The 12,739-nt window shown below is 45.6% G+C and overlaps 1 protein-coding gene across 1 annotated transcript; it reads right to left on the minus strand.

Annotated features, from left to right (window-relative positions):
• Positions 1-269: 269 nt before the first annotated feature.
• On the minus strand, positions 270-11,244 carry phb2a (prohibitin 2a). Its single transcript, XM_079750326.1, has 10 exons — positions 11,149-11,244; positions 10,404-10,536; positions 9,971-10,055; positions 8,639-8,718; positions 6,535-6,719; positions 5,697-5,826; positions 5,177-5,280; positions 3,797-3,874; positions 2,262-2,341; positions 270-1,133 (listed from the first exon to the last, which is right to left on the minus strand). The coding sequence occupies exons 1-10, from the start codon at positions 11,167-11,169 to the stop codon at positions 1,115-1,117; spliced, it is 915 nt and encodes a 304-aa protein (XP_079606452.1). The 5' UTR covers positions 11,170-11,244; the 3' UTR covers positions 270-1,114.
• Positions 11,245-12,739: the final 1,495 nt, after the last annotated feature.

Here is a 12,739-nt window from a genome sequence, read left to right on the forward strand (position 1 = left end):
GAGCTTTGTGTCGATCACACAATAGCAGCTATCTGATCCCGCCCTCTTCCTGCCACCACACTTTCATCTTCACCCCCCCTTTATTAACCCCTCGCTAACTGCTAGGTTAACACTAGAGCAAAGCTAGCCTTTACAAGCATACATGCAAGATGTTTGAATGAAAGGTGAAGGAGAACAGCGCTTGAGTTGAAGTAAATAAGTACTACTACTTCTACTACTACTCCAGCATTGAGGTTTTGAAAGTATTACAGAAACATTTTAGACTGAAAGACATACTTCAAGACACAAAGTTTAATTCCGCAGTTGTACTTTTCATTACATGGTTTCCGTGTTACAAACTAGAAAAGAACATTTGATTAAGGTCAAAACCAACACCTCAGATGTAGAATCCATGAAAGTTTTGATCCATCGACAGAAACTTTTCAGCTTAGTGCAGTAAACAAAAATCAGTATGATAGAATGTTTTCCAAATAAAATACATTTATTGGTTTGAGACGCAGAGACGCAGACGAGGGTTCGGACCAGGACACAGACGGGATCTCATTCTCCACCCCCCACGTCCAGTTGCAGAAACCCCACCAGCCCCCCGGCAGTTCAGTCCCAGCAGCCACGGATTCACGTTGACGTTCTTTCACTCGTTTACTTTTTCTGTGTCACTTTAGACGTCCGTCGAAAAACTCGAACTTTCCCGCTTCTTGGTGGACGTCGCTTGGTTCTTTTGAAGGTAAAGCGGAGGACGTGCCCATCAGTTCGTCCGGCACCGAGGGCCGTGGCTGTGGCGACAGCCGCTAGCCACGGCCAGGTGTTTGCGGGTTCTAGAAGAAGTCCGTTGAGAGTCTAGTGACCCGGTGCCGGGCCGACGCCGTATCCGTTACCGCAACAATTTAAATAAAATAAAACAAACAAAATGGGAGAGCAAAGCATTCTGTTTCGAAGCCCGGTTAGGGATTGGGAGTCCAGTTACTGACAGAACTATGGCTGGTGTGTGAGTGTGTGTGAATATATATGCGTGTGTGATTGTGAGTGTGTATATGTGTGTATGTGTGAGGGTGTGTAGTACTGCAGAGACCAATTGGACCGATAGGAATGCAAATTCTTCATAGCGGGCTTCCATTTACTTACTCAAGTTCAAACTGGAGAGAGAGAGACAGACAGACAGACAAAATCAGACGGAGAGGGAGAAAGAAATGACAGTTAATCTCCGTTCACGTTTGCGGTTAAAATGTTCTTTTTTACGCTACAAGCTTGAAAGCAAAAGGAGGACACGTGGTGAGGTCTAACACAACTTCCCCTTTATCGCGGCAGAGTTCCAGCTCAATCAAACTCGGTATCGAGTTTGACTGAGCTGGAACTCTCCAACAGGTGTGACTTGAGCTGGAACTCTCCAACAGGTGTGACTTAGGGCGGATTCACATCTACCCTTTGGTGACATCACAAGTGGGACGCGTCCACACAGCATGGATGGGCAACGGTCGTCGAATAGTCGTATAGTTAAAAGTCACGTAGAATATCGAATGTGACTATTGTTATTCATTACACGGGTCTTCTCAATGCTGTTGTCCGTTCACTTGCATGGGCCTTCACAACTTCCGGTGGTGAACAAATTTTTGATAATTCACCGTTGCTAAGCATATAATGACCGCTGTCAAGGAAAGTACATTTTTTTTTCCCTATCGTATCACTCCGCAAGTAGTCCGGTAACTTATCAACCCCAGCGTCCTCGGTTGCTAAGCGACGTCAATGTCTTTGCCGGACTATTTCTCTGCTGATCGACACTACGAATGCTGGTAACAAATAAATTGTAAAAAGACACTGTGTGAAGTTATTTTTTTGGAGTGTCTAGTTCACCGTCAGGTAGGCTGTGTTCAGTAAAATAAATAAATAAATAAATAGCGATCTGTTTTCGGCGGATGTAGGCCTATCTGCCTAAGCCCACGTTGAAATAATTTTGATGTTGAATGTTGATGGTGAAATAAACAGAACGCCTCTCCCTGTGTCATTGTGTGTGCGTGTATCCGAGTGTGCATGCGTGGGGGGTTGTTGATTGACCGATTTTCGAATATTATTCGAATACTTCTCAACGGATATTGAATAGTATTTTTGCCAGAAATGCACATCCCTACCACCAGTAGGTACGACCCACTGTGGATACTGGTCGGTCGATCCGTCCATCGATCACACACCGTGGCGGTAATATAGGGGGCCGTTAAAATGGACATCATGGCAAGACATCCCATAATATGTGGGTGGGCGGGACTTACTTGTTAAAGGTGTTGTTGTCATTGAGATTCAGCACCAGGCTGTCGGCACTCAGGTAGACCTTGTTCTGTGACCCGGCAATCTACAGGTTAGAAACAAAGAGCAAGACAACCTTCAAAACCTTTTTATTTAATGGAGTCCTACAATTCCTGTGCGTATCTGGCGCTATCTAGTGGCCAGCGGTAAACTCAACTCAAATCTCCAGCACTTCTCATCCAAAACTACTACAGTCTGTGGTTGAATACAAATACACAATACCTGCGTATCGAAGAGAAACGGCTTGTATTTACATTAATAATAAATTAACATCAAGAAATGTTGACCAGCCGTGAAAGAAACCGCTCCTGTTTAGCAATCCAACAGTATTAAAGATAAAGAGTGAGGCTGAGTTGAGGACTATGAAAGGGACACGTCGTGTCGCGTCGTGTTCAATAAGGAACATCCCCCAGACACCCGACTACATGATGCAGTCAATTATTAAATGGTTCCTGTCAGGATGTGTTTGGTCGTCCTGGCAACGTGTCCCTGCCATCTTAAGAGATAATTACTCTTCTCCGGACGTGAAAAGAAACATTTACTAGCTGAGCCTGTTGGCGTGAAGGGGATGCCTCCGTCTCAGACCAAAGTCTGCTCCTCTGGGGGGGAGATTACAGAAACCTCTGCCATATCAGCTTGAATGAATAATACAAAAAGTAAGTTGGCTACACAACAAGGTCGCCCAGCTCACCTGTTCATTGCCCTCATTAGTTCTCCCCCCTCTCGCCCCCATTACGCATGTGTTTAAAAATGTTTTCCAGAACTGCATTTAAACAGTGCAAAGGGTGAGGTAAAAGTGTGTTTTAATGAGACCAGCAGTTTGTTCATTGGTCCGACCTGCTCCTCCTGAATTAATGTGCATTCTTTTCATCTGACTCTCCCAGTATCTACAGAAAACGAAAACATGGGTGGGTCGACATCGTTTACAATTTGCTCCGTCTTCCCAACTGGGATGACCCGATAGGTCGAGACAAACCGGTGCCGTAAGCCTTCCGATAGGCCAACCTGTCTGTTAACGGCAGTAAGAGGAGTGCGTAACATGAGGGTGGTGAGCAGAGGAGCTCCTCCTACTGGGTGTTAGGGAAAAGTAGCAGATGCCGCTAGGGCAAGTTACAACCCGTCTGAATGACTACACAAGGCAGAGGAAGAGAGAAAGGGAGTCGAGAAAGAAACAGGCAAGATAAGGAGACGAGAAAAGTGCAAGAGTCATTGGTTTGAATCTTCGTGTGTAAGTGTCTGTGAATGTTACGTTCTTGTTTGTGTGTGACCAGGTGTGTATTTATGATTGTGTCAGTGTGTGACCAGTTGTGTATTTATGATTGTGTGAGTGTGTGACCAGGTGTGTATGATTTTGTGACGAGTTGTGTATGAATGTGTGACCAGATGTGTGTGTATGATTGTGAGTGTGTGACCAGGTGTGTGCGTGTGATTGTGGGTGTGTGACCAGGTGTGTGCGTGTGATTGTGGGTGTGTGACCAGGTGTGTGCGTGTGCGGGCGTACCGTCTTAGCGATGCTCTGTGCGGCGCGGATCTTGCGGAGCTTCAGGTAGCCAGGATTCTTGGTCACGGCCTCACCCAGCTGTCAATCAAACACAGACACAATAAGACAGGTTCTAAACACAACACTTACTTTCCTCTCAGAGACGGCGGCGAACCCAGCGATGGACTCAGGTGAACGCCCAAGGGTGCTAATCAAACAGGCCAGACCGGTGCCATCATCCAGAGAACTCTCCACCTGTCAATCAACCCCCCCATTGCTTGGGCGGGCTTTCTTCCTGTTGAGCAGACTGTATAGGGGTTCGATGTTAGTGTATCAGAGTCTCTACACTTGCTTACGGTAAATAAACAAACCAGGCTTGTTGGCCTAGCGTGCAGAAGCTCCACAAACAATATGATTCGTCATCTTGTTTAGATTTGGAACGCCATATGAAACCAATTCATATTAAGTCCCACCCATAACCGCCAAACCAATGACTGATGGAATAGTTGAGCATGATTAAAACGATAATAACAATAGCGATCGCATTCTTGATCGACTGATGTCATCTTTTTTAACGGATTCCAGACCTTTCTCTTGATAAGGGGGAGCTCCGAACTCCTCCTACGATGACAGTCAGCAGAGAAGAAGGATATGAATCTTTGCGACAATCTTCCTTCTAAAAAGTTCTTCACCTTTTCCTCTGAACGTCAGCCACTGGGCATTCTGGGACATTTACATTCAATTCTTCTGGTGCTCATGAGAAATATGTATTTTTAAGGGATATATAAATATAGAGAACGACAGACGAATAGAGCGAGTGTGAGATTGGCTTACTCAAGTGTCATCAGGGGAGTGAAAGAGAGGGAAATGACATTTAGTGTAGGAACGCAGGAGGGAATAAAACCTACGTTACATGGCCAGATGCTTTGTGGTCAGCGCCCAGCAGGTTGGCCCACCTCACTCAGGGCTCTTTGTATTTCACCAGTGACACCCTGTCATCAACTAAAGTACTACTGTAACTCATGTTCCTCCCAGCCTCTGTGGAAACTCTGAATACATAAGGATATGAGCTATAGGTATAGCACTCATTTGTTTAAAAAACTTGAATGCCATAGTCACACACTAATAAGGGTGCGATACACAACAAGGCAGTCAGGTTACAGTGCAGAGGTGGAGTATAGTGGGGGAGTGATAATCAGTGACAAAACGACAATGATCACTGAAGGTCACTGGGTTTGACCTTGGGATTTCGAGGAGCTTCTGTCTTCAGTTTTCCCTTTTCCAAATAATCTAGCTCACTCACTAGCCATTAGTGACAAGCTGGGTAGCCATAATTGACTAGCCCGATCACTAGCCATAAGTGACTAGCCAGCTTGCTTCTAGCTCTGGGGATGAACTCACCATTTTGGCGGCCTCTGCTTCTCCTTCTGCCTGGATGATCTTGTGCCTCTGGTCCTGCTTGGCCTTCTCTACGTAGAACTGAGCCCGCTGCGCCTCCTGCTGGGCTGGAGGACACAAGACACACACAGGTCAGCTACATAGGCTTCACAAGGAAACATCTGATGTTACAATCAGAGCCCCCCATGTAAAGGTTCCCTTAACACTAGTACGTTCATCTTTTCCGTCTTGTGGATAAAACACTGAAGACATAATCTTATGTTCCGAACATATTTCAGCAAGAATGCCCAAAGCAAAAATCGTATTCCATCTTCACTCTCGGGGCTTCATCAATTTAACTATATGTATTCTCTTCATTCTACCATTTGAAATGGAGCAATAGCACCATCTAGTGGTCAAAAGCAATACAACACCATGTGTGCTTCGTAACCTTGAAATGCATAAGTAACAAATGGTTGTACTGTATGAATGTGATGTGTGTGTACCAGTACTGCGTATGCGTGTGTTCAAGGCTACTCCGTACCGACTTGCTTGGCCTCCACAGCGGCCGTGTACTCGCGGCTGAAGCTGAGCTCCGTAATGGCAACGTCGTCCAGGATGATGTTGAAGTCCTTGGCCCGCTCAAACAGGTCCCTTCGGATCAGCAGAGACACCTGGGGCGGGAGACAGAACACTCAGCTGACTCCGCCCCCCAGGGACCATGACCCCGCCCCCCAGAGTCTAAGCCCTCCCCCCAGAAAACACAACATCTCTGCAATTTGATTGTAGCAGCTTCAGGTCTTTCCAGCTCCATTTTAATAAACTTTAATTTCCTTTGTACAGTCAAACTGAGGTGTGTGTGTTAGGCAGCGTGTGTGTGGATGTGTTCCGTAGCGTGTGTGTATGCATTCCGTGGCGCGTCTGTGTGTTTCATAGCGTGTGTGCATGTGTTCCCTAGCCTATGTGTGTGTGTAATGCAGCATGTGTGTGTGCGTTAAATAGCATGTGTGTATGTGTGTTTTACGTAGCGTGTGTGTTACGTAGCATGTGTGTGCGTTAAGTAGCGTGCGTGTGTGTTACCTAGCATTGTCTGTGTTTCGTAGCGTTTTTGTGTTTCGTAGCATGTCTGTGTTTCGTAGCATGTCTGTGTTTCGTAGCATGTCTGTGTTTCGTAGCATGTCTGTGTTTCGTAGCATGTCTGTGTTTCGTAGCATGTCTGTGTTTCGTAGCATTATTGTGTTTCGTAGCATGTCTGTGACACATGTGATCACACTGGACACATGCGTGTCCAGTGTGTACTGGTGTATGCGTGTATCGTTGCATGTATGTATCCAGTGCATACCCGTACGTGTGTTACGTGGCACGTGTTGACCAGTGCTTACCTGTGCTCTTTGCGTGATGAGCTGCGATGCGTTGAACTTTGCCACGACGCTCTTGAGCACCTCGTTGACGATGGAGGGCAGGACGCGCTCGTCGTAGTCCGTGCCCAGCTGCTGGTACATGGTGGGCAGGTTAGCGGCCAAGGGGCGGGACAGCACGCGCAGAGCGATGTTCACCATCTGGAGGTCTGCACGTATAGAGTAACACACAGTTTAGAGAAGGTAAACAATGACTCAAAAGGTTAATCAGTGTCTGCGGCGTGAGGGACTGAGCCAAGGCAAACCACTGTCGGCGAAATGGAAACGTTTGTTTTTAGCTCCAATAAGCCCTTATGAGTTATTCAGTAGCCCCGTGAGCGGAGATGAACCGGAGAACACAATGACTAGGTATGAGGTCATGGTATTTGCCCCAATAAAAAAATAAACAACCGCTTAATATTCAACGTCTAAGGGGTCATAGGTCAAGAACATGGTTGCAACGACACCACAATAACAGGCTCTTTTTGGGCGGATTAAGCGGGGGACTGATGGTTTTATGTAACTGTTTGAGACCAGCTGTGTGTGTGCACCTGAGTAGGTATAATCACAGTACCAGGAAAACTTATAAGTAGGACATGGCTGCTTCCTGTTCCACAGATAAAATAGAGGACAGGACTCAACGAATAGAGTTGGCTTCCCGGAGACCCACTGACCTGCATTGCACACAGGCCAAGGTAGCAAAACAAACCAACATAGCCAACGGCAGCCTCCCCAGGAGACTCAGAGTGACCATGCGCCCTTTGGACAGTAATACAAACACAGACCGCTCCGTCGTTGGTGCATGGCCGCAAGCAGCCTGGACAGAACAGTGAGCAGTGTCGCTCGAGGACCCTCTGCACCAGAACCAGGAGGAACAGAACCAGCCACCCTAAAGCTTTTTGGAACTCGGATTATATGTAATACCCTGCTAGTCATTTTGATTCGATATTATATCTGATAAAATGACACCTGTTTGGGGTAATTTTACCAACAAAGAAGGTGAATGTTGAGGTGGGCACAGACCTCGCTGGCTATGAAAAGCTTTTTTGAATGTATATGTAGCAGATCATTTTGGTAAAACAAACAAATCCAAAAATATGCACTTTACCTCCCACCAAAACTATACTAAACCAGTATAGCGCTGCATTTAACTTGTTGATGTCGTCCTCTTTGAGCGCAAAGTGTCATAGTCCCTACAGGTCTCACCTGCAGGTCCCAGTCCATACTGGTCTCCTCACCTGCAGGTCCCAGTGCATACTGGTCTCCTCACCTGCAGGTCCCAGTGCATACTGGTCTCCTCACCTGCAGGTCCCAGACCCTACTGGTCTCCTCACCTGCAGGTCCCAGTGCATACTGGTCTCCTCACCTGCAGGTCCCAGTGCATACTGGTCTCCTCACCTGCAGGTCCCAGACCCTACTGGTCTCCTCCCCTGCATGTCCCAGTTCCTACTGGTCTCCCCGTATTCAAGTCCCTACTGGTCTCCTCTCCTGCAGGTCCCAGTCCCTACTGGTCTCCTCACCAGTGTGTCCCTGTCCCTACTGGTCTCCTCACCTGCAGGTCCCAGTCCCTACTGGTCTCCTCACCAGTGTGTCCCAGTCCCTACTGGTCTCCTCACCAGTGTGTCCCAGTCTCTACTGGTCTCCTCACCAGTGTGTCCCAGTCTCTACTGGTCTCCTCACCTGCAGGTCCCAGTCCCTAGTGTCTCCTCACCAGCAGGTCCCAGTCCCTAGTGGTCTCCTCACCTGCAGGTCCCAGTCCCTAGTGGTCTCCTCACCTGCAGGTCCCAGTCCCTAGTGGTCTCCTCACCTGCAGGTCCCAGTCCCTAGTGTCTCCTCACCAGCAGGTCCCAGTCCCTAGTGTCTCCTCACCAGCAGGTCCCAGTCCCTAGTGTCTCCTCACCTGCAGGTCCCAGTCCCTAGTGGTTTCCTCACCTGCAGGTCCCAGTCCCTAGTGTCTCCTCACCAGCAGGTCCCAGTCCCTAGTGGTCTCCTCACCTGCAGGTCCCAGTCCCTAGTGTCTCCTCACCAGCAGGTCCCAGTCCCTAGTGGTCTCCTCACCTGCAGGTCCCAGTCCCTAGTGTCTCCTCACCTTTGCTTCCAGTGAGGGAGGCAATCTTCCTGGGCCTGGCTCTGATGTCATAGATGATGGGATACTGGAACCATGGAAACCTGGAGAACAGAACCACCCATGTTCAACACAGTACTTGGGAGGAGTGAAGGCCGATAAATACTTCAAACAAAATCGAGGTTGCATAGGCCGTCGAACCCCGGGATTTTGGCACAATGTAGTCGCTGTGCCTTGTGGGTTTAAAGTTGCAGGGAGACCAGGTCATTCACATGGTGTTGTTGACAAATCCCAGGCAGCGCTTTAATGGACGTTTGATCCCTTTAACAGAGTATCCTGCACACCCTGCGATGATCCAAGCCCGACGCGGTCCTCAATTGGATCGCATACCTGCCTTTTTATCTGTGCGAATAGCAACTACAATCTTAAGAAAACCTGTGGTGCGACTAATCAGATGCGACCAGATGGTTTCTTACAAAGAACAATCTGGGAAGCGGTCTATGGAAACTGTTTGGAAAAGGGCGGGCAACTTCCAAAAACACTTGGCAGGTGATTGGATGATCCATCTGTCACGTAGCTCAATAAGCTGATTGGTACCAACCATTGTGGTTCCGGCCGACATGGATTTTCTCATTATCGTGATCTCACTAATCAAGCAGCCTCGCAAGGCAAGGCCTCAACCACACACTAGAGTGGAGGTGTAGTTACTACTACAATGCTATTACGACAGAGTCTATCACATTGTGGGGTTGGCTGTCCTGTAAAAAGGTCACACCTGGTATTACACAAGAATAAGTAATGGCAGCTGGCTGTCTGTTTAGACTGCCTAGTTTGGAGTAGACTAAACTCTACAATTCTGTGTATTTTATTAATACCAAACAGGAAATGTGGCCATTCTGTTGAGTCGTACCAGTGTAACCTCCTGTGATTAGCCAAATAATAATGGTATTTTTTGGATTGCACGTTCTGAGACTTTTGCTCACACATTGACTCACAGTGTACAAAACTGATTGTATCTAGTATAATCAAGATACGATCCATTACAAGAAGCAAACCACCATTGCATATTAAAACACATTACGTCTAGCTTTCTTAAATTGCTCTAATACCGGCTTAATAAAACTCCTAAAAAAACACCCTGTAAAACTCACGACCATCATGGCTAGAATTCTCTTTATTTACCATCTAATTTGTTTTTATAAAATGGTCAGAAAGGTGTCCTTGCACAATTTCCATTGTGACTTAAATGAGACGTAAAATGACACAGGAATTGCATCTAGCTTGACAACCTAGGGTCAAGGTAAAGTCTCCCTGCATCCTCATATAGGGGTCACCTCAATGCTCCACCGTTCATACCTGAAGTGCAGCCCCTCAGCCAGCACTGTGTCCTTCTGGATCCCTCCGATCCTGTTGAAGATGATGGCTCGCTGACCTCCCTCCACTGAAACACACAACAGCAGATTCACACACACTTCTGAAGAAGCTGGTACTCTTAAGACTTTTCAGATACAACCACCCGATACCACCTTACGCAACGTGACGTTGAAGAGAGAACACAAAACTTTGTTTTCAAAGTGGTAATTTTCCCTCTAAGAACGTCAACATGGTAATTTATGCAATTGTATCACTGTTACTGATATAAGTACTTGTACACAATATCCCTTGGAGCTTCATCAAAGGCTCATATTTGATATCCTCATTTCGCCCACATCTAGTAGTTTAGGAATATCTGAACGGCACGGTCCAGGTGGAAAGGCTGTATGTGGTGTCTGGAGGTGGGCCAGCCTACCTGTGAATGTTGCTTCCTTCACGCCGTAGGCCAGAGCTCCTGCACCGATCAGTAGCTTCAGACCCACACCAGCCCCCCGTGGACCGGACCCCATCCTGGCAGCGATCTGCCTCAGCTGCTGCATAAATCCCTGCTGTAATACAGAAAACAATGACAAAGACAGATGTTTAAAACCAAGGGACAGAACTTTGTTCAAGAATACCCCGTGAACCACCGTTAGGTAAAACAGCAACGACGAACGACACACGTACACATTTGAAAGGTTAAGCTGAACCCAAGGTGGCTCGTTTCACAAGGCGGTAGTTTAACATGACGGACTTCATACCTCGTGTCGATGCGATTAATTAATTAATACTTATGATGACCAGGATTCGACATTGACGTGAGCCTTGTAAGTCAAACACCCTCCCCCCAATTCAGGTCAAGAGTCGGTCAACTTGTTGGACTAAAATGAACCAATCCACTAACCCCGCAGTATCACATATATAACTGGCTAAGCAGTCGCCAATTCAACCACCTCAACTGTCACCCCTATTTAATGCACATTTTCTATTTTAACTAATTGGTGCTAGCTAATGTGCTAGCTAGCTAGCACGTTCGTCTCGTAGCTTCTCCCCTCACGTGTGTTCAGGAGTGCGACACAAGCCGGCATGCAAATGCAACCAGACACAGATCCAGCTGAAACAAAACATGTCATAACGGAATGAACTTTATATTTAAAGTCTTAATTAGCAGAAGCACTTACTGCGGGTTCCTTATTTGCCATAGTTGAGCTGTTGTTACACAAACGTTACTTCAGAGCAGCCCAGAAGAAATCCAAGGTCGTGTGTGGACGTACTTCCTGTTCGCTTTGCACTCTGGGAAACGTAGGCCGAACGAGTCTCAAAGAAGAACAACACATTGGAGCCCAAAACTCCAGAGCTTTTCTTTTCCCAATGAATATTGTTTTTCTGTGAATTTCTTTTTGAAGAAATACGAATAGAAAGATGGAAGAGTAGGCCTACATCTCCTGATTGGGTCAAGGAGCTAGGACAATTAACTTCATGGCCTTTATCTAAAAACGAATGGGTTTGGGACAAAATATATTTAGATTTTATCATTTATTATATTTTAATTATTATTATGATGTAATAATAATTATATATATTTATAAATATAATGTATAGTATATATTTTTTATAGTTAGTATTGTTATGAAATCATCTTGCTCATCAAGACGTCCGGAAACCGTTTTTGAAGGGGGGACATTCGACCCTATCAAAAGTTCTTGGAACTACAAGTTTTATATATTGAGCTACATTTCATATATTGATGAAAACAAACAAGATATGAATCCATACTCGCTTTATAGGGGGATATTCTCATAAAAGATGTGATCACAGATAGTAGGCTTATAAGCTACAGGGGCTGACAGTGCCGTGAAGCAAGGATCTGGCTTTGATCCTAGAAATTGACTGATTGGAAAGATTGGATACTATTAGGAAAAGCAAAGCTGCAATTTACATCTGGACATTTACATTAATGAGAAACCAGAATTATTTGGAAATCCCCTAGAAGACCTACTTAAAAGAGGTAAACTCAGTTGTTCGTTTTTGTATGTGCCTTATAATGAATTAAACTGCAAACACAAAATACTTTTTCTGAGTTTAATTCCTGAGTGGTTTAGTGGCGCTGTCACACCAAAATTGTACCGGGGACGAAAATTGTACCGCCTACGTAATCTGCGTTCGAAAAATCGCGTCGAACGGACGATCGCGTCGAACGATGACGTAGGAAGGTTCATGAACATTCACGAACATTCACGCTCATTCATTGAGCATCACAAGATGAAATAACATTAAACAGATAACACTTATTTTACAAATGACATTTATTAGCGTTGCCAACTTTATATTTGTATTGTATTTAATTGTTTAATCACATTTAGCTAGTAAACTGAGTGTATTAACACAAGCTAGCTAGACTATGATACACTTCAAACACTCAGTTTACTAGCTAAATTCAATACAATACAAATATAAAGTAAAAACAAGTGTTATCTGTATTATGTTATTTCCTCTTTGGCAACATGAGCGCGAATGTTTTTTGAAACCTGCCTGGCAATGGACAATCGCGTCGAACGATGACGTATTGTTTCGAACGCGGATTACGTAGCGGTGCAATTTTCGCCCCCGGTCCAATTTTGGTGTGACAGGCCATAAATGATTGAAAAAAGAGTATTTTTGAAAGATGCTGAAAGCTGTTTGGCAGAAATGAATAGTGTGACAATGGTAAGGGGTCTTTTTTTTTCTTTTTTACATCAAGGCATGTCAATCTATTCTATTAGTACCCCCAAA

Source organism: Pollachius pollachius, assembly GCF_949987615.1.
Source record: "Pollachius pollachius genome assembly, chromosome: 14".
In the NCBI taxonomy this organism is placed as follows: domain Eukaryota; kingdom Metazoa; phylum Chordata; class Actinopteri; order Gadiformes; family Gadidae; genus Pollachius; species Pollachius pollachius.